The sequence below is a fragment of the Natrix helvetica genome (genome assembly GCF_964273705.1).
Source record: "Natrix helvetica genome assembly, chromosome: Z".
Taxonomy (NCBI): domain Eukaryota; kingdom Metazoa; phylum Chordata; class Lepidosauria; order Squamata; family Natricidae; genus Natrix; species Natrix helvetica.
This window is the reverse complement of record NC_138554.1, coordinates 94,907,657-94,929,890: the sequence shown is the minus strand read 5'-3', so window position 1 is coordinate 94,929,890 and position 22,234 is coordinate 94,907,657. Positions and strand designations below refer to the sequence as shown.

General features: G+C 42.8%; 1 protein-coding gene across 1 annotated transcript in view; it reads left to right on the top strand.

Moving 5' to 3' along the window:
* RAB5A (RAB5A, member RAS oncogene family) overlaps window positions 1-22,234 on the top strand; it is a 32,625-nt gene that overhangs the window by 2,132 nt on the left and 8,259 nt on the right. Inside the window, exon 2 of the mRNA XM_081932618.1 lies at window positions 7,583-7,837. Coding sequence (XP_081788744.1) covers window positions 7,675-7,837 — 163 coding nt within the window. The 5' untranslated portion in view covers window positions 7,583-7,674. The remainder of the gene's footprint in view (window positions 1-7,582; window positions 7,838-22,234) is intronic.

The window sequence follows — 22,234 nt, the reverse complement described above, 5'->3', positions numbered from 1 at the left end:
ATTAACACAGCAGGAATAAACAATCTACTATGTTCAGATATTTATGGATCATGGTTTCTCTTTATAGAAAAATCCTGAGATTCCGAAAGCAAAGTAATTCTTTGTAAATTGCAAAAGATCATTACTGTAAGTGGCAAAGCAAACAGAGTCATGTTACATCCATACTTGCAGTGTGTTATCAGTTTCATTTTAACTAGGATACAGAGGGTGATGTTCAGCTGAGTAAGAACTGATTAATATATAACAGGATATGAAGTAGTTGATGATCCAATGAAGTACTGAGTAAATTGCCTGACTACTAAGCAGTTAAACTGGATTTGCAATACATGTTTACTTAGGAATAAATTCCACAGTATTCCATGATGTTATCTTTGAAGGGTGCTTTGTTTGAGGCTTAGTGCCAAACAATGGTCTGATGTGATCATGATAATATATCTATGTTCCTAAACCAGATATATTTTCAATCTTAGTGCCAAGGGGGCAACTATTTTTTATTTCTTTTTCCAAAATACATGGTTTTCAATGTATGAATCTATAGAATTACTCTTTAAAAACTTCATTATTAAAATTCCCATGTTATATGTGATTAGAATTAGAAAATAATAGAGTTGGAAGACACTTTAGAGGTCTTCTGATCCAATTCCTTGTTTAAGCAGGAGATCCTATACCATTCCAGATAAATGGCTGTTCAACATAATCTTAAAAACTTCCTGGATAGAGCATCTAGAACTTCCACCGATTAGTTGTGTTCACTGTCAGGAAATTTCTCCTTAATTCTTGGTGTTCTCTTTGATTTGCTTTCATCTATTATTTCTTTTTCTGCCCCCCCCAATGCTTTGAAGAATAGGTTGACCCCCTTCTCTCTGTGACAATAGTAAAAGACTACTATCATGTCACACCTAGTCCTTCTCTTTGTTAGACAAGGCATGCCTAATTCACACAATTCATCATATGTATAGCCTCCAGTCCCTTAATAATCTTCATCATTTTTCTCTGAACTCTTTGTAGGATCTCAACCTTTGTGTGTGTGTTGTGATCAGAACTGGATGCAGTATTCCATATGCAGTTTTACCAAAGCAGTAGATAGTGGTTCAAATACTTCATGTGATCTTGGTACTATTCCTTTGTTGAAGCAGCCTAGGATTGCATTGGCTTTTTTGGCTAGCTGCCGTATACTTATAAACTGGCTTATACTTAAATGATAGTTCACTAGGATTCCTAGATCCCTCTCAGAGTTGAGCTAAGTACCACCAATTCTATACTCTCTGCATTTAGTTTTTCTTGCCTGTGTAAAAATCTTAGTGTTTTCATTACTATATTGCATTCGGGCCCAGTGTCCTTCTGGATCTTGAGCTTGTCTTCTAAACTGTTTGCTCTTCCCTACAGCTTGGTGTCTTCTGCAAATTTGGTGAATTTCCCGTTTATCCCTTCATTTAAATCATTTATGAAGATATTGGAATACTGGGCCTAAGACAGAACCTTGGGGTACCCTACTGCATGCTTCCCTCCATGTCAGTTCCATTGAGGACAACATGTTGAGTGTGTTTGTGCTTAGCCAGTTATGTGTCCATTTGGTAGTGTAGCTGTCTATTCCATTTTTCTATTTTACACATAACTAGATTATGGTCTATTTTGTCAAATGTACTGGAATTACTAAATTCCAGTATACTATCTTCACAGCATTTTGCTGATCCAGTAATTTAGTCACTTTATCAAATAATGCAATAAAGTTTGTTTGGCATGATTACTTTTGACAAACTCTTATTGGCTTTTAGTATTAGCTTTGTTTATTTTTAGGTGTTTGCAGATCTGCTGTTTGATTATCTTTTCCAAGATCTTTTTAGTTATTGTCAATTGGTCTGTAGTAAGTCTGTAATTATTTTTTCTCATTAATACTACCTTTTGGTGGAGAGGAAGCCAGCATATCCAGATTATAGTCATCTTGCTTACTTGCTATTATGGAATGGAATGAGGACTGGGAAAATGATAGGCAGCAAAATTATATTTTGTTAAAACAAAATGAAAACTAGACTAATTTAGGAAGTTACATTAGAAATTGCAGGATTGACTTTCAATTTATAGCATCTTTAATTGATTTTCATAGCTGCCAAGAGACTATGAAGAGTCAGTCTGATATATAGGTAGTCCTCGACTTACAATTCATTTAATGGCTACTCAAAGTTACAACAGCACTGGAAAAGTGGCTTATGACCATTTTTCATACTATGTCCATTGCAGCATCCCATGGTCATGTGATTTATATTCAGATGCTTGACACTGGTTCATATCTATGACAGTGTCCTGGGGTCATGTGATTATTTTTGGGGACTGGACAGGCAAAGCCAATGGGGAGGCCAGATGCATTTAACAAGAGTGTTATTAACTTAACAACTGCAGCCATTCACTTAACAAATAGGGCAAAATTCACTTAACAAATTTCTCACTTAGCATCATAAATTCTGGGCTCAATTATGTTCTTCGAAACCCAGTTGAGGACTACCTGTAGTAGTTAAAGTGTTAGACTAGAACTAGGCAGAAGATGTTTTGAGTCCACCCTCAGCTAGGGAAACTCGTGAGGTGACTTTCTTTTGCCATGCTATAAGCCAATTGATATCATAGTTCAGGGGTGGCGAACACGCGGCTCTCGAGCCGCATGCGGCTCCCGGCCAAAATGAATGAGGCTCTTTGCCTCTTATCATTATTTTGTATACTGTGGCTCGGATCGCGCGCTCCCTTTCGGAAGCTGGGGAGGTCCTTTGCAGGCAGCTAGAACGGGCCGCCTGCAAAGGACTTCCCCAGACTTGCTTTGAGGAGCACGGGGTGACTGAGGCTAGTTGTGAAGCCCCAAAGCCCCCACCGCCACCGGAAGAACTGCTGCCACCTCCTCCTCCTCCTCCTCTAACAGGCAGCACTGCCGGATTTGCCGCCCGGCGCTGCGGCTGAGATGAAGCCGCCAAAGCTCCAGCCGGCATCTCCGCGCGTGGCAGCGGCGCCTCCCCTCCGCTCGGAGCAGCTGAGCTCAGTCAGCGCTGGGTTACCCCTGCCCCCTCCTCCTCCTCCGCCGTGCTTTTGAGGAGCCATGAGGCTGCAGGAGCTGGTAGGAAGGCGGGGGGGGGGAGCAGGGAAAAAAAAGCCTCATGGCTCCTCAAAAGCACGGAGGAGGGGGAGGGGGCAGAGGTAACCCAGCGCTGAGCTCAGGAGCAAATCTGGTGATTCTGTTGGAGGAGGAGGAGGAGGAGGTAGCAGCAGTTATTCTGGTGGCAACTCGTACTCGTCGGCATCTTCAGCAGAAGCCCTGCCCACAATGAAGAAAGCAAAGATGGAGCAGATCCACGCAGATGACGTCGCTGCAACATGACTGGAGGAGGAATTCTGGGAGTTGAAGTCCACAAGTGTTAAAGCTGTCAGGTTTGAAGACCTCTGCATTTTTTTTCTAGGGGTGGAAGGGTCTTGTAACTTGACAGCTTTAAGACTTCCATGCTTCAAATGCCAGAGTTCCTGAGCCAACAGGACTGGAGGAGAAATTCTGGGAGTTGAAGTCCACAAATCTTAAAGCTGTCAGGTTTGAAGACCCCTGGGTTTTTTTTTCCCTAAAGGGTTAGGGGTGCAAGGGTCTTGTAACTTGACAGCTTTAAGAGTTGCGTGCTTCAAATGCCAGAGTTTCTGAGCCAACATTTTGGTTGCTAAGCAGGAGCGTTGTTAAGTGATACTGATATTATATAACACTTTGAATTAAGCGGGTACCTTGAAGAAACATAACTTTGAGTTTCAAATAATACTGATTTCGTTGTCTTAGGTGACATCTGTGAAAAAAATTCGGGTGCTCAGGCATGAAAATGTGCCGCTCAAACACTATACTTTTCTGCTCACATTGAAAAAAAATTAGAGGGAACATTGCTTCCGGGTCTGTTTTGGCAGGTCACTGCGTGGTGTGGCTCTCTGACTCTCACAGTTTAAATTTTTGGCTCTTTTTGTCGAACTTGTTCGCCACCCCTGTCATAGTTTTTATAGGAATAAAACAGAGGGATCTGACATAAACTGCTTGAAATATCTGGGGAGAAATTTAGATATAAATGTAACAAATTATGATCATGGGAATTTGAGATAAAAGAAAACACTTTCCTAAAAATAGAATATAATTTTAAAAAAGTACCATGTGTAATGTAAAATGGTTGAAATTATTAATCATTGTATTTAGAAATATAATCATTCTGTTATTATTCCTCTATAATAAATTTGGCTTTCAGCTACAAAATGAATATAATGTCTATTGTAATTAAGTAGATAATTAAGTCTTGTATACTTATATGTAAGCCTAAATAAAAATGTTATATACTGAAGAAATGAACTGTATTGGATCTTACATCCAGATACTCTATGCTAAGCTTCCACAACTTGTATTGGAGTGCACATTGATACCTTAAAAATAATTATGGGCCATAAATGAACAGTTGTCAAGCCAAAGAGCTGGTAGTAGTATTGGAACTGATAAGATTGGTGAGGCTCGGAGGTCTTTGGCAAAGTATCTTTTGGGGTATTAACGGCTGCTAAAACTAGGTTGCAACATTTGATAGCAGTAGATTTGTTAAATTTTAAAAAAATATCAAGGGGTTGACAGGCCATATGTTATGTGTGCCTGCTCTAGACAAAATGTTAGCATCCACACCCTGGGACCATATCGCAGAAGTTCAGTAGCTATCTAATTTAATTTTGCAGTTAGCTAGCCTTCCATTCATCCATAAGAGTGGAATAGGAAGAGCAAGCTTCTCAGAAGAAAACCTATTTGGTTTCAGCTTTATTTCTCAATTATATTCATTTATAAATGTACAATTTTAATAGTGCATGTTTTGATTGACTGGTTGAAACAATGCAATAATAGATTATGCAAAATCTTATACTATGCCTATTTACCCAGCTGCAAAGGAGAAATTTGCTTCTGTAGTCCTTTCTGCATGCTTCCATATAACCTATATCTGCTCACAAAAGTCTCCAGATTTGAAGCAGCAGTGGAAAAAGTAGAAAAAACTATTCTGCCATCAGTCATATCACAATAATTCTTCAGCAACAAGCAACTCTGAAAGAATATTCCAATTCAGTAATGTTACAGTCAATTTACCAATAGCATGAATTTGTGACAATATGGATTGAAACAGACCTTGTGAGGCAGCACTGTTGAATCACAATATTGCTATTTAGGAAGTTCAGTTGAATTGCACATTTAGGTGTGAAAAGAAAAAGGTTGGCATCCATAGTTTCCCAGTTTATTTTTGTTTCTGTATTCTAAAGATTACAGAATCTTAACCCTTGAGGTTTTGCTGTAACTTGGTTCTTTTTCTGAGAATTGGTAAGTTCCAGTTCTGCTTGTGGTATTGTGTTGAAGTAATGTAATTGTACAAATTATTTAGATAGCTATATTTTATAAATTAGGGATTCGAATGAGCATTGAAAAAAGTGAATGTGAAAACCATCCTTGTCCTTTGAATTACATACTGGGTAGTGAGAGTCAGAATAAAGCCTAAATTTTATCTTGGGTTATATTTAATTGAAATGATGTGTAAAATATGATTATTCTCCATTAATATATTTATTAATTTTCCCATTCTGAATACATTAAAAATTGCTATTTGTAACAATGTTCAGTGTTCAAGTGTGATGCTCACAACAATTTCACTATGTGTCAACTGTACATAATGATTAAAATGGGAAAAGAATAAAGGTATTGAGTAATATGAAGGAAAACTAGAGATAGTCACTCACAAAAGGAGAATGTGAGGAGCGGGATTTGTCTTTATAATTTTACTATCTACTTCATATTCTTCTCAGCTACAAAGTAATGAGGAAAAATGAGCCTTATTTAGGCATTGAACTAGACATAGGAGCATTTTAGTTCTGGATTGAAGAGGTGAATCAGTCCTCTTTTCAGATGAAATAAAACTAGTCCTTGTTTAGCTACTGCAATCTCTTCCAGTAAATGGTTGCTTAGCGAACATGTGACAGAAAGTCACAGAGAGGGAGAGATTGTAAAGATTTCTAGCTGCTGTTATCTCATCCATAAGTTTCAGCTAATGCAGAGTGCAGCAGTGTGGACAGGTCTTGGGGCCCCTGGATGGCCCATGTTAGACTGCTGTTCCCCAAGTTGCACTGGCTGCCGTTTTTTTTTTTTTTTTCATGTCCAATGCAAGGTGTTGATTTTCATCTTTAAAGCCCTGCATGACATGGATCCAGCCTATCTGAGAAACCAATTCACCTTGATGGAGTTAGCCTGCCCGCCTCCCCATACTGGTAGAAAGTATGCTGTGGACCTTGTCAGCCAAGGAATTTTGACTGGCAAGATCTAGAAGAAAAATCTTTTCTACCGTGGCTCCTGCCCTCTGGACCATGCCTTTTCCCATTCTTTTAGCCTTCTGGAACGCCTTAAGACATGGCTAGGCAAACTAGCCTGGAGCCCCAATGGGAATGTGGCAATTTGAAGCTGGCTAGCCTCCTTCCTATACACACTTTACTCTCTTCCTTCCTGGTTAATTTTTTTAATAGAATTTTATAATTTATTATCCTTACTTAGTGTTTTAAATGTTATTTGAATGCCTGTAAGCCACCCAGTTGCCTCTGGTAAGATGGGCAAGTCACTAGATAGATAGATAGGTAGGCAGGCAGGCAGGCAGGCAGGCAGGCAGGCAGACAGACACACACACACACACACACACCCCTCTTTGGTAGCAATGCCCGAGTTGCTTTCACTCCAATGTGTTTTTTATGTGCAGAAATTTGGTTATAAGTGCATGCATTGGTCAGATAATGATATTTTACTACTGTTTATAACTCATGTTTGTAAACAATTGCTAATTAAGGTAGTTGCTAAATGTGGATTGGCTATATTATTGGAGTCTGTTTTTGCCACTGCATTATTGAGACATCTGAATCACTAGAGCTAAAGTCATATTTCTGCACTATTGTTTTCAATTCTAGACCCAATCCTGTCTTGGACTAGCAGATTTAAAATGGAGGTGGTCTGGTAATGACAAAATTTAACAGGTTAAATTATTATAGCTAACTAATATTTCCCTCTTGTTTAAAAATGTTCATGAATACATACTTTATTAATCTTAACAATAGTGTGTTGTGAAATGAGGGACTCAATGTATTTCTTCCATATAATGATAGAAAAGTATTAGTCATAAAAATTGATGTAATTTCTGAAACAGGGATACTATCCAAATATTTATTTGGCTCCTTGAGTTCTACCATTGCTTGTTACTAACTTTATTCACATTTTGTAAAACTTTCGGAATAAACAGATTGTGGTAACAGCATAGCATTACCATTCAGAGATAAATTATTTTGCATTGTATATTATAGTACTTCTAGGTCTCTAATATTAATTCTTGGAGATATTCTTGGAAATACTGTAGCGGGTGGTGGTGGAGGATTATATATATTGTATTTGATTTCCTGTAATTCCTTTTTGGTTAACTTGCTATCAAATCTATATAGTGTTTTAAAAACCAAGTAGAGATTACTATAAATTTTAATATGACTCTGCCTGTAATCTTTTCTAAAATGTGAATGCTATTTTATATTACAGGCTGCCTTGAGGTGAAGGCACATTGAGGTTCGCATCTTGGAATCTTTTTTTTAAAAAAAATCTGAAACAAGGGACTCCTTTCTAGTTTGGACATGGCCAACCGAGGAGCAACTAGACCCAATGGGCCCAATGCTGGGAATAAAATATGTCAGTTCAAGTTAGTTCTTCTTGGTGAATCTGCAGTTGGCAAATCAAGTTTGGTGCTTCGCTTTGTTAAAGGCCAATTTCATGAGTTCCAAGAAAGTACAATTGGAGGTGAGAAATGTTACAATTTCAAATTTAATCATTTATGCTTATAAATTGGTAATTCATGTCAAAGTAAATAATTACATTATGATTAATTGTGTCTCTGTCAGAAGCTATTATATTACTTGTATAATTTTAAAATGGTTTTGGGCTCTTTTATTCACTGTGAATTTTTTAAGTATCTGCTTAAAAATCCATGTGGCATTTTTTTAGAAAATTCTTAAATAAAACACAGATAACTATAGATAATGATATAATCTGCTATATCTTACAGTTAAGTAATTGTTATGTACTGTATTGGCATGTGGAAATGACCTTGAGAAACTAGAGAAAAAGATGTTGCCTAGGGAATGATCAGTAAGAAGACCATAACTCACAGCTCAGTAGCCCTCCACCTTTCTTGCTCCATGGATCAACAGCAGTGGTGGGGGGAGAGGATAATTTTGCCTATGCAACCTACCTTATGCACATGCGCAAGCTTTGTGTGACTGGCTCCCAGCAGGCTCCTGCTCTCTCACCATCATTTTACAGGATGATAACTTAAGGAGGCTCCTCCCTTGGCCTCTTGCTTGTCTATTATGCATCTGTGGGCTGAGTTCCTTTTTATCTGTATTTTCTAGGCAGCATCTCTATTTGGTATGCTAAGGTCATTCCCATATACCATTACAGGAACTTACAACTAAAACTGAGTCCAAAATTTTCTTTGCTAAGCAATGCAGTTTTAAAGTGAGTTGTGCCTCATTTTATGACCTTTTTGCTACCATTGTTAAGCAAATCATTGCAATTAAGTGAATCATGTGGTCAATAAGTGAATCTAGATTCCCCCATAGATTTTGCTTATCAGAAGCTGGCTAAGAATGTTTAAAAATGGTGATCATATGATGCAGGTTAGTGCAATTGTGATAAATATATGCCAGTTCCCGATTGCCCACATTTTGATTATGTGATTATAGGTATGCTGCAATGGTTGTAAGTGTGAAAAACAGTCATAAATTACTTTGAAATTACTTTAAATGAATGGTTATAAGTTGAGGGTTACCTGTATGTTTATCGACCATTTGTTCAGTTGAACATTTGTTTGAAATTGCATTCGCATTCGTATTAATACTTCCATTCTGGTAGCATATCAGGCAGCAAGGGATCTCCAACATTTTTTATTTTGGGTGAGTATTTTAGCATCTTCCTATGTGATGTTTACAATCTTCTAAGTCTTCCATGAACATTCTTTGCCATGTATTTTGAGGATATCCTTTTGGATGTTTGGCATCAGAGGAGGGGGTGTCTATCTCATTGCCATCTTGGGGATTCAATTGTTCTCTATATGGAGAATATAAACTGCAAGTTGGAATCTTTTGCATACGACAATATTATGTAATTTTTAGTAATATGGTCAAAGTAGTAAACCTTTAGGATTTTATGAAGGCATCTTTGTTGGAAGACATCAGGTCTGTTGTTAATACTCACTGATGCTTTCCAGGTCTTACTGGCATTAATGGTTGTCGGGATAACTATAGAGGTGAGCATACAGAATTTAAGTTTCAATGATATAGACAATGACCAGATTTTGTTTTATCCTCTGGAATAAGCTGTTGCTTTTCCAATGTGATGCTTGTTGTCCATCTCTGCATCTTTAGTAGGAGCAATTACTACTTTTTTACTTCCTCAAGTTGCTGTGATCTAAGTGTGATTCCCCATATCTATTGGTGTGGGGAAACGCAGATACATGATCTTAGATTTCTCAGCACTTATCTTTGGTTGCTTCTTCATCTGAGATAGTTGTTACTTATTGTAGTTTTGCCTCAACTTTCTCAAGGCAATATCATCTTCAAAATCCAGATTGCTAACTTACGAAGTTATAACAGTGAAATAAATAAATAAATTTATGACCTTTGCAGTGTTCCTCAACCACATGGTCACAAATATAACCCATAAGCATTTTCCTGTTTGACCTGTGGATTTTTCTCTATAGTGAGAGGAGGAGTATCAAGGATAGGTTGACCTTCTTCTCTCATTGATTGGGCTGAGTCAGAGAAACTCTTTGGGCCACGCCTTGGTCACCAGGTAACACCCAGTTATCGACTCAGCCTCTCAACGGGCGGCTGTGATCATCCCAAGCTCCTGGAAAATTTTAAAGAAAGGATTGAACTCACTGTTTACTTGATTGCATTCGCTGCCTCCCTGCCTGAGTGAGCAACTGGCTCTTGGCTGATTCCCTGGCCAGGAAGAGAGAGAGAGAGCACGCGCAGCAGGCCCTTCAGGGCAATACGCAGCCCAGGTCATAAAAAGAAACCTAGGGCACTAATCGAGACTGCGGGTGAGGGGACACTCCCCTGGAAGTCCTGGGAATGCAGTCATGTCAGAGAGGCTCAGCCGGGGCTGGAGCATTCTGCCGCTCCCCTCCAGGGGGTTGAGTGGCGAACCGTGGCGTTTTTGAACGCAGTGGAGCGCCTGCGAGTGCCGGAGAGAGATAGCGGCCGGCAGGAGCTCGCAAAGCTCGGAAGAAAGCGGAGGAAGAGAGAGAGAGAGCTCTCCAGCGGCAGTAGAAGCCGCAGGGCAGCCCCAAAGGCACAAGCCGCTTCCATGTGTTCCCAGGGAGAGGAACTTTTTGAATTTGGAGCCATTGGCCATTTTGGAACCACATGATCCAAGATGGCGGCGCCCAGCAACACAGAGGATGCCGGCAGGACTCAAGCCTCCAGCCCAGCAGCCCCACCGGAAGAGCAGAGGAGCAGCTAACCAGATCAGAGGCTGCTAAGGGAAAAGGAGGAGGCAAGGCAAAGGCAAAGAGAAAGCATGTCTCCTCCAAGTGGGCCAAAGAGGCAGGCTACAGCTCCAAGCCCCCAAAGTCTGGCTCCAAATACAAAAGGCGGAGGCACCGAGCCTTGGAGCGCATTTGCCACAAGGCTAGCAGCAAGAGGGCTACCCCTGGCCAGGAACTTGGGGAAGGATTTCCAGGGATTCTTTCTCCTGGCAGGACTGCAGATGGGGAACCCCCACACAGTTGATTATTCCCTTTGATACTTCGGGCATCTGGGGGGCTGCACAAGGATGGCAATCATCCCAAAAGCCCCACAACAGCGGGACCCTCGCCACAGCTCTTCCCGTCCACACTTGCTGGCACAGGGGCAGGAATACCACCCACATCAGGCATGCCCAACTTCCAGGATATGATGATGCAGGCCTTCCACCAGTGCATGGCAGCAACCTTTCAGCAGCCACAGATGTAGCCCCAGGCAGCCCCCGTGCCTAGGGTCTTGGAAGGGCTAGAGACTCAGGAGGAGGATTTTCCAGAACCATCTGCCTCCTTCCAGGTGGACAGCGATTCGGATTCCGATCCATGTCACAAAGGCATGCCTCCTCCCAAACATACCTTCTCCGGATTGTTCCAGTCCTCTTTGTACAAATCCCTTCTGTTCAAGGCCAAGACATCTGCCAAGCTTGGAAACAGGCCAACAGAAGCCCCGGTACAACCCCAGGGGTTTTCAGCGGAAAACATTTTCGAGGAGCAGGCCATCGAGGCAGACACAGTGCCCACACCCAAGTCTTTCCTAGACATGATCAAGTGGCAATGGGCCTCTCCCACGGCAGGCCCCATGCCCACTTCCACAGACAAGACCTTCTTCAACATGGACAGGGACATGGCCCAGGTGCCTTCGCAGCACACCATCAATGAGCCTGTCACGGCCCTGCATATGCCATCTAACATGCCAGGGGAACCAGAGGATGCCCTGAAGGCGGAAGACAAAAAAACTGACATCACCCTATAGGGGACGCATCAAGCAGCGGCCTGGGCAGTGAGAGTAGCCACCACTGCCTCCTCCTTCAACCGGTCTTCTCTGCTGTGGCTGCAAGACCTGTAGCAGCGAATCCCCATTTCGGATGGCAGGGCCCACCAAGACATCAACAAGCTGGTGGCCGCCACCCAATTCTCCTCAGATGCTACCTTAGCTGCAGCCAGGTTTGCCTCCAGGGCGATCGCCTCATCTGTGGCATCTCGCAGTTTGCTTTGGCTGAAGCAGTGGCAAGCGGAAGTACACCACAAATGGCGCCTGACATCGGCCTCCTTCATGGGAGAATCCCTCTTTGGAGAAGCCCTTGACCCATTCCTGGTAGAGAACAAGGACAAACGGAAGGTACTCCCCACCGTTCACAAGAAGTCCAACTTCAGGATGGCGCCATACCCTAGATACCCCAACTCTTGGGGGCAGAATTTCAGGTCCTCCTTCCAGGTTCAGGATTCCTTTAGGAGGTCGGAGTTTGGCTACTCGGGCCCCAGGCAGTACCAGGGAGGTTTTTCATCCAGGCAGAGATACCCAGATAGACAGAAGAGGGGCAGGCAGCAGAAGAGGGCTCTTTCGAGGGGGCGGAGGAGGTGGTGGCAGGTGCTCCTTCCGCAAGAACTAGACCTAGACCTAGCTCACCTCCCATGGGGGGGGGCGCTTGGCGTACTTCATCGACCGCTGGGACTTAGCCTTCTCCGACAAGTGGGTCCAGAACACCATTCGGTATGCTCTCTCACTCGAGTTCCTCTCCAACCCCCCGAGTTCCTTTTGGAGCTGCCCTGTCTCAAGCAACCCGACCCAGAGGTTGCTGATGCAGGAGGCCATCCAACACCTGTTTCAGGGCCATCTAGCCAGTGCCTCTAGAGCAGCAAGGCCAGGGGTATTACTCTATTCTCTTTGTAATTCGTAAGGCCTCGGGCGGCTGGAGAGCGATTCTTGACTTGAAACGCCTGAACCTTTACCTCTGCTATCGGAGATTTAAGATGCATTCACTGCATTCCATCTTGGAAGGGATTAGGCAGGGAGATTTTCTCACCTCCATAGACCTTACAGAGGCCTACTTGCATATACCCATAGCCCCAGAACACCGTAAACATCTCAGCTTCTGCTACCTAGGGCACCACTTCTAGTATCGAGCCCTGCCTTTCGGGTTGTTGTCTGCCCCTCGAGTTTTCATGAAGGTAATGGCGTCATAGGCAGCTCACCTGAGGCAGGTTCCTGTTCAAATTCAATGTTATTTAGATGACCTGCTGTTCCAGTTGTCCTCCTTCAAGGGTGCGCTACGGGATCTAGACACTACTATGGCAGTCCTGAGAGACCATGGGTTTTCGGTAAACCTGGCCAAAAGCCACCTTTGCCCCTCCATTAGTCTGCTCCACCTAAGAGCCCTGATAGATACAGAGGCAGGCACGGTTTCTCTGTCATCAGAAAGACAGCTCTCTCTTAGGCAGCTAGCTGCTCAGGTAGCCAGGGGGCGTAGGATATCCTTAGCCACACTATCCAAGCTGCTTGGCACCATGCTGTCTGCCATTGGCATTGTCCCTTGGGCTCGGTTCCACACCAGAAACCTCCAATGGTTCCTTTTGCTTTGCCAGCAAAGGTGCATGAGCTGCTCCCAGACCAAGGTTCTTCTGCCCACAGAAGTATCCCGCTCACTGACTTGGTGGACGTCCCCGGCAATCTCCAAGGGCAAGATCTTCAGAACGTCAGACAGGGTGACGGTAACAACGGATGCAAGCCTGTTCAGATGGGGTGCCCATCTGCGGGCTCAGATGGCGCAAGGACAAGAACCAGGCGGAACTGACTCACAACATAAACTGGTTGGAGCTCAACCGCCGGGCCCTCCTTCAATTTCGTCACCTTGTCAGGGGCAGCCACATCTTAGTCCTCACAGACAACATCACCACCAAGGCTCATATAAACAGCAAGGGGGGGACCAGATTGAAGGCCCTCATGAAGGAGGCCAAACGACTGGGGCAGTGGACTGAAAAGAACCTTCTGTCATTGACTGCGGAACATATAGCGGGGTTGGACAACATCAGAGCCGACTAGCTCAGCTGGAACGAGGTGGACAATTCAGAGTGGAGGCTGCAGCCGGCGATATTTGAGGAAGTGGCAAGGCACTTCGGATGCCCAGAGGTCGACCTATTCGCCACCCCTCTCAACGCTCAGCTCCCAAGGTTTTATTCCAGGTATCAGACAAGGGGGGCGGAGGGGGTGGGTGCTCTCCGATTCCCATGGCCCAGGGGCTCCTCTATGCCTATCCACCATTACCCCTGATTCCCAAGGTCATACAGAAAATCCTGCAAGAGCCTCTGGCCCTGGAGGCTTTGGTTTGCTGATCTCCAATCTCTCTTGGTGGACAGGCCCTTGAGGATCTCCCTCAGCCAGGGATTGCTGGAGCACCCGGACCCTCAGTGGCTTCAGTTGACCGCTTGGCGCTTGAGCGGAGCATCAAGGTCACTTCTCCCCCAGGGTGATACAGACTATTCAGGTGGCTCGCAGACCTTCCACGGAGCGCATTTACGGTTCTACATGGCGTGCCTTTTCAACATGGTGCAGCTCCAAGGGCCACAATCCGGTTTGAGCCACGATCCCGCAGGTTCTGGACCCTTCAGGCGGGCCTGGACAGAGGGTTAGCTCCCAACACGATTAGGAGACAGATCTCAGCCATCTCATCGGTACTTCTGTGCGGTAGGTCTCAGATCTTGACTCACCACCCTATGGTCAGGCGATTCTTCAAGGAGGCATCCAATCTTAAGCCTCCTACGGTATACAGGTACCACTCCTGGGACTTGCATAAGGTGTTGAACGCTCTGACAGGCCCTCCTTTCGAACCCTTGCGAACTGTGTCTCTTACGTTTTTGACTCTTAAAGTGGCCTTTCTGGTGGTCATCACCTCAGCCAGGTGGATATCCAAACTACAGGCTCTGTCAGCCAGGGAGGATCTCTGCGTGTTCCACCAGGACAGGGTGGTACTAAGGTTGGACCCCTTCTTCATTCCTAAGGTGTGCTCCTGCTTCCATCGCTTGCAGGAATTCATATTGCCCAATTTCTGCCCGGACCCCTCTCACCCATTAGAGAGGAAGTGGCACATCCTAGACGTAAGGAGGGCTCTGATTTACCTCTGAAGAACCCGGCTGAACAGGAAGTCTGAAGCTCTGTTTGTCTCTTTCCAGCTGGGATCCCTGGGGAACAAGGTGACATCCACCACCATAGGCAGGTGGTTACGAGCCTGTATTGTTACCACCTACCAAGCACGGGGTCTGCAAACACTGAGCTCTATTACAGCACGTTCCACATGAAGTGCGGCCACCTCAATGGCCTGGCCACCCAGGCCTCATTGACTGAGATCTGTAGGGCAGCTATGTGGTCTTCCCCCTCACCACTCGTGAGGAACCACAAACTGGACTCCTTTGCCTGTGCAGAGGCTTCATTCGGGGGTAGGGTGTTGCAGGCTGTGCACAGGGCGGAGGTGACGCTTCACCAGGCATAAGGTTTGTGCAAGCTCTTAACATGGGTAATCCTCCTAGGGGCATGTAAGCTTTGGTACGTCCCATCCTGGATACTTCTCCCCTCACTTTTGAGAAAGGGTGTTGGTACTTACCTGATACGCCTCTTCTCATAGAGGGGGAGGAGTATCCAGCCCTTCCCTGATATGGTTATGTAACATGAGCGTTATGTTTGATGGTTGAACTGTTCTGTTGAAGAAATAAATAAAGGTTGAAACTAAAATAAAGTCTGGAGTGGATGACACAGCGAGTCGGATAAGATTCTTCGCCAATAAACTGGGTGATACCTGGTGACCAGGGCGTGGCCCAAAGAGCTTATCTGACTCAGCCCAATCAATGAGAGGACAAGGTCAACCCATCCTGGATACTTCTCCCCCACTATGAGAAGAGTCGTATCAGGTAAGTACCAACACCCTTTTTCTTCATGCATCATAATACCAGTGATGTTTATGTAGAAGATTAATATGTGTTCAGAGCATTACTACTACCACTCTGTAATGACTGCAGGTAGAGGTCCTGGAACAGTATCTTGGTAAACTATTGATCTCAAAAGAAAAATATTTCTATAACCACAAGTTAAGGCACAGTGTAAGTGCCTAAAACATGCTAGCTGTGTTATTAGCAGCTTAGTGCTTTTGATTCTAATTAGCAGTGAGTATCTGTGTGACCTTTGCACTAACCTTAAACAATATATTGATGTAAATTCATTATTTCATGGTTGAGAGTTACTATTTAGTTCATCATATATCATTTTATAATTCTCAAATTCAAGAGAATTATCTTTAGTTCAATTTAATCTTCCCCCACAGCCAACATAAGGAAAACCCCATGTGAAACTTGACTCTGCCCCTGTGAGCTTTCTTCTGTATTGCCAGTTTTAGAGGGACATTTGCCACTAGTTGATTAACCTTCTTTTATGTAAATTTCTGGGGTCATTGATAATTTTCATTTTTCGTTAAACAATCAAGGTCAACTTATTTCTATAGAAATAGTAAAATGTTATTATATTATGTGTAAACTTAACTCACAAGTAGTTGTCAATAATTCATTTTGTTCAGGGTACTTTGCTGTTGTTCATTTCACTGAACGTATTTTTATTGCTTAATGACCAAAATAAAGTTTCTATTTTCTGTTTAATCTAGCATTCCCCAACCTTTCCGGGTTGATAGCCCGGCATGGGGGGGGGGGGGATGATTTTGTGTGAAGGGCAGGTGTGCATGTGCATGCACACAACTTCATTTGTGTGAGCGTCAGGCTGCAGCTTGCCACTCATATGGCCCGTTTGCGAGTAAGCCACAACCCATGGGTTGGGGACCTCTGGTCTAGTCTATTAGTATAGTGCACCAACATCTGTCATTGTTGGGAAGAACCAATAACCTTGTTGGCCATGATGATGGATGAGCACTTATGAAGAGAGTAGGGTAAACTCTATGTTGTTTCTCCATTATATAACAATAATTATCAACACTGCTAATTAATAATACTGAAAACTTTTACACACAGGCACACACAACTGTAATTGATATGTTTGGTCTTTAAGCATTCTTCCTTCTATCCAAACCACTTTTTCATGGATTGAGCACATGTTTAGAATTCAGTTTACTATTGGGGACAATTTGTGCATGGATTATTTTATACATCCTTAGTAATTGATAAAATTCCAATAATTTGATATATTTAAAATACTATGGAAGTTGTGGTGGCACAATGGTTAGAATGCAGTAGTGCAAGCTAATTCAGCTCACTGCCATGGGTTTGATCCTCATTGGCTCAAGGTTGACTCAGCCTTCCTTCCTTCCAAGGTCGGTAAAATGAGGACCCAGATTGTTGGGGCAATACGCTTACTCTGTAAACTGCTTAGAGAGGACTGTAAAGCGCTACAAAGCAGTATATAAATCTAAATGCTATTGCTATTAATGAGCAACAGTATCATGTGATCAAAATACTAGTGTTTAGTACAAAGAACTATGATTATGGAGAGGAAGTAAATTTGGGGTTGCTATCAGGGACAGTGTTGACATTGAACATTTAGCTTTCCTTCATGAACTGAAATGTTTTGACTAAATCAGTTTTAATAGTATTGTAGATGGTTACAAGACATTCTGCAATAGTACAATAGAAACATACAGTCTGTTATCTTGGACATTGCCAGACATGTACCATCATAGTTGCACTGTGAGGTTTCAGCCAATAATCTTTGTATGTGATAACCAATAAAATTAGGGCTATCAGATATGAATTGCAAAAAATTGGGCAATGAGCAGATGGCAGCAAAGAAATTTCTATTTTTCCAGGGCGCTGCTCTGGAGAGTCCAAAGAAGGGGTTAAACACAGCCAATCTGCCCAGAACTGAATTAAAAACTTTAAGCCATGCCTCTGGTGCTGACTATCCTCAGATTTTTTCAATTCAGCTAGCCCAGTGGACGCGCTTAAAATTTTCTCCAGTTCTAAGATTGATTCCTTGGACTCTCCAGAGGAAGAATAATTTTTTAACACAGTGTAATTAAGGATTTTTTAGAGCAGGCTGGTGAGTTTTAAATTAAGGTGTTTTTTTTCCTTTTTAATTGGTTTTTTTCTCACCCTTTCGGCTCTCCTGGAGTCCGGGGCTTTGCTCTGGCTATGGATGTTATTTATTTCAAATTTTGGGATATTTCCAGTAATGTCTATTTCATTAGATTCTTGTGATATAAATTGAAATAAAAATACATCATATAATGTTTAGGTTTGCATAATCTGCTAGATCATTATGTAGCTTTCTTTGGATTTCTTGTAATAAATGCAAATTTGCTGCATATCTCGTCATGGGATACACTAAGCGGCGCACAACAATAAACAAAGAAATAAAAAGGATGTTAAAACAAAGTGAAAGTAAAATAATAGAAAAAGGAAACAAAGAAAGTAAATCAAATATGACTAGTAAAAAACATTGAGTGTTGGGGAGCAGAGGAGGGGAGGTAGATTCTGCTGTCAATCTAGAGCCACCTCCAGAGTTGAATTTCTCCATTTGGTCCTCAGGCAGATTTGCAGAGCCAGGTCTTTGGACTGTTATGAAAGAATAGGAGGTAGGGGGCAGATCTTACCCTAAAGGGCAGGGTGTTCCAAAGGGTGGGTGCTGCAGCAGAGAAAGCTCTTCTTCTGGGTCCTGAGAGAGTTCTTTTACTGATGGGATCTGCAATAGGCCCTTCTGCTGGCCTGTGTAGGACAGAATAGTTGTAGTGGCACAATAGATTTCAATAGATAGCCTGGACTTATGCCATTAAGAGCTTTATAAATCATAATCAACATCTTAAACTGCACTCAGAAGTATATGGGTAGCCAGTGTAGCTTGTGGAGCAGAGGTGTAATATGAGTCCAAATACTGCGCTCACTGCCATACTTTGCACTAATTGAAATTTTCAAATGGATTTCAAGCCCATATAGAATGCATTTCAATAGTCCAAATGAGAATTGACTAGGCCTTGAGTAACTCAGCACAGGAAGTCACAATCTAGGAAAGGTGGCAATTGGTACACAAACTGGAGCTACGCAAAATTCTCATAGTCATGTCTCTTCGAGCAGGAGATGTGAATCCAGGAGAAACTCTCAAATTGCAAACGGGATCTGAATAGGGAAGTGCAACCCCGTCTAGAACCCAACATCATAACCTCAGAACCCAAAGACACTCAGTCTTGCCAGGGTTCATTTGAAATCTATTGTCTCCCATCCGGGATCACACAGTCTCCAGGCATTGCAAGAGAGCAGAGCCAGCATCTCTCAATGTATAGAGATGTAGAATTGAGTGTCATTGGCATATTGATGATATCTCAACTCAGCGACTTCATGTAGATGTTAAATAAGAGGGTATAAACATTATGGAATGCTGCAAGTGAGCAGGCAGGGGTTGGATCTCACTTCCTGTCAAAAGCAATTGTAACCAACCTCAGAGAAAGGAGCTGAACCTGTTTAAATCTGTGATGTCCAACATCCAACTTGTGAAGCTGACCAAAAGAATACCAAGATTAATGGTATCAAAGGCCATTGAAAGGTCAAGAAGGGTGAGAATGGTTGCACTATTCTCATTTCACTCTCACTAGATACCATCCATAAGTCTCTGTCCCATAGCTAGGCCTGAATCCAGGCCTTGAAAGAGATCCAGGACATCCTTTTCATACAAGACTCTCTGGTGCTGCCAAACAACTGCATTTTCTACCATTTTCAGGAAGGTGGGAAACTGGACAGACATTGTCCAGGCAGGTAAAACCAAGTGATAGTTTCTTAAGGAGAGGATTACCAGAGCCTCCTTAAAAAGTCCTTGGAATATCCCCTCTCGCAGTGAGGAATTTATTACTGCATGAACACACTTGCTGCTCACGGTGAGTCACCAGACTGGAGGGACAAGGATCTATGCATAGATAGTTGAATTAACAACACAGAGGACCCTGTCCACTTCCCTAGAAACAACAGGGTCAAACTGATTCCAAATTACTAGGCAAGATGACTCCCTAGGATCTGTACCACAGAAGAGTTTCAACCTGGAACAAAGCTGAGTGATTTTTCAGGAAATTCTGCTTGGCCTTGGAAATGATTATTCAACACCCCACCCCCCAACCCCTAGGCCTAGGAGGGATCTGCCAATTGGAATCGGACCAAAGAGCGACATTGCAGATGAAATAAGAGTAGAGAAGTATTTTGTTCATTTATGGAAAATGCAATTTTTCATTGTAGTGCAGAGTTAGCAATAGCACTTAAACTTATATATCACTCTACAGTGCTTTACATGACAGTCCCTAACCTTTTTGTTACCAGGAACCAGTTTCATGGAAGACAATTTTTCCACTGACCACAGAGTGGGGTGGGGATTGTGCAACCTAGATTCTGTGCATGCGCAGTTTCACTCATGTACCGCTCACCTCCAGCTGTATGGCCAAGTACTGGTCCATAGCCAAGAGGTTGAGGACCCTTACTTTACAGCACTCTTTGAATTGTTTACAATATCAGTATATTGCCGCCAACAATCTGTGCCCTCATTTTACTTACTCGGAAGGATGGAAAGCTGAGTCAATTTTGAGTCCATCAGGATTGAACACCTGCTGACAGGCAGAGTTAGCGTCCAATACTAACCACTGTGCCACTACAACTCTTTTTAGACCTTAACAGAAGAGTTATCCTAATCTCCAGTGGCATTCTAGGTGTCTCTTGGTTTCAGAACCTTTAATTCCTTTGTGAATCCTCCAGGATATCCCCCAGTTCCTTCTGGGCCCATCTGTCTCATGGGGCAGATCATTTGGGTGGGTCTGGTCTCTGCAGAGCCGTGTAAGAGAGTCTCAAGGGTATTTTTAGATTCCCCACACAGATCACATTGGCATTGCTCCTATAAGAATATTAGATCTGGTGTGTGACCAGTGTTCTGGTTAGATCTATGACATGGCTGCCATGGATATTATTAATAGCCACTTCTCAGACTGAGCGGAAGGAAGTCCGATTGAAGACACTCGAAACCAGAAATTTGGGGAACTCCGCTGTTGATCCAGAGACCAGATATGCAACCTAACTTCCAGTGACTATGTCAAAGAAAATATGTCATAGAGCACTGGGCGTAAGGAAATAGTGTTACATATAAACTAGACCAACTATGCTTCAAATTTCCTCTTTTGTCCTTGTGTACTTCATATGCTCTTCCCCCCATCTTTCAATTGTAAATTATGGTTTGTTGCACAGTCAACTGGATATTCAGACTGGATTTGGCATTTTTGTCTACCTATTGAGTCATTTACAAGGACTTGGGATAGGCAGATGTAGACATTTGATGGTGTTACAGATATCATTGTAGGATGTAAGCTGTTCTGAGTAAAGTTAACTTTTGCAATTGACTAATAGTGAATATGTCAGTGCCAGTGATGTTCAAGTGGTGCTCTAGTTGTTTTGGAGTTGAATCCATTATTACTTAGTGTCTGATCATTTTAATGTTTACTGACATTTGTAAACCCAGATGGACAGCACACAAATCTAATAAAATAAAATACAAAATAAAGACAATTTATAAACCATTGGATCTATTGTACTATAAGACGCTCCAGATTGTAAGATGCACCTAACTTTTGGGGAGGAAAAAAAGAAAAAAAAATCTGGCTCTGCCTCCCAGCAATTTGCCTCCTTGTAGCAAACAACAAACAGCCTGGTCAGCTTCAGCAAATCCGGTTTGGCACGAACAGCTGTTGGTGGTTGGATCTGCCTCCTGGAATACCGCCTATCAACTGTTCCAGGCTGTGAGGATTGCTACTGCCCATCGCCGCTGCCGCCTATTGCTGCCTCAGTGAACCCCATTTTTGGCCTCTGCGCCCCATTTTTGGCCTGTTGCAGGTGATAGGGATAGGTGGCAACAGCAATGCCCAGTGCCTGGAACGGGCTGAACATGGGGTGCGCAGAAGCTGAAAATGGGGCATGCAGAGGCAGAGATGGGCGGTGGCAATCCCCACAGCCTGGAATAGCTGATAGGCGATATTCTGGGAGGCAGCTCCAAACACCAATCAACTGCTTTTGCTAAATCTGGCTGTGCTGAAGCTGATCAGGCTGTTTGCTACAAGGAGACAAATTGCTGGGAGGCAGAGGTCTGCGGGTAGGTGGGGCTTTGGCAACATTCACTATATAAAATGCACAGGCATCTCCACCCATTTGGGGGGGGGAAGTGTGTCTTTCTTTTTACACAGAAAAATACTATAACTTGTACTTTTTTAGAAAATTGAAGTCTGCCTGACACTATTGCTTATAATACAGATCAGACTTAAACCTTGTTCCCATGTGTTTTACACTTTTATTCCTTTCTTTGCAATATGCTGCAGAACTGTAGCAGTCTATTACTTCTACATTGTTTTGGATCTACTTGTTCTTCCCAGAATACCTCTCACACACACGTGTGTGTATTTTTCTCTGCACTGAAATAATGTTTAAGAGATAACTGCCATAATAACTAAGAAACTAGAAAAATGAAATTGGAATTGATCATTTATTTTAGAAACTTGGGGAATGGCAAAGTGTTTCATAGGAAGTAGGGAAATGATATAGAAGAAAGATCAGCTTTCCTTTTGAATAAAGCTAAAGGTTTAAAAAAAACATTTTTATTAAGTTATAGAGTA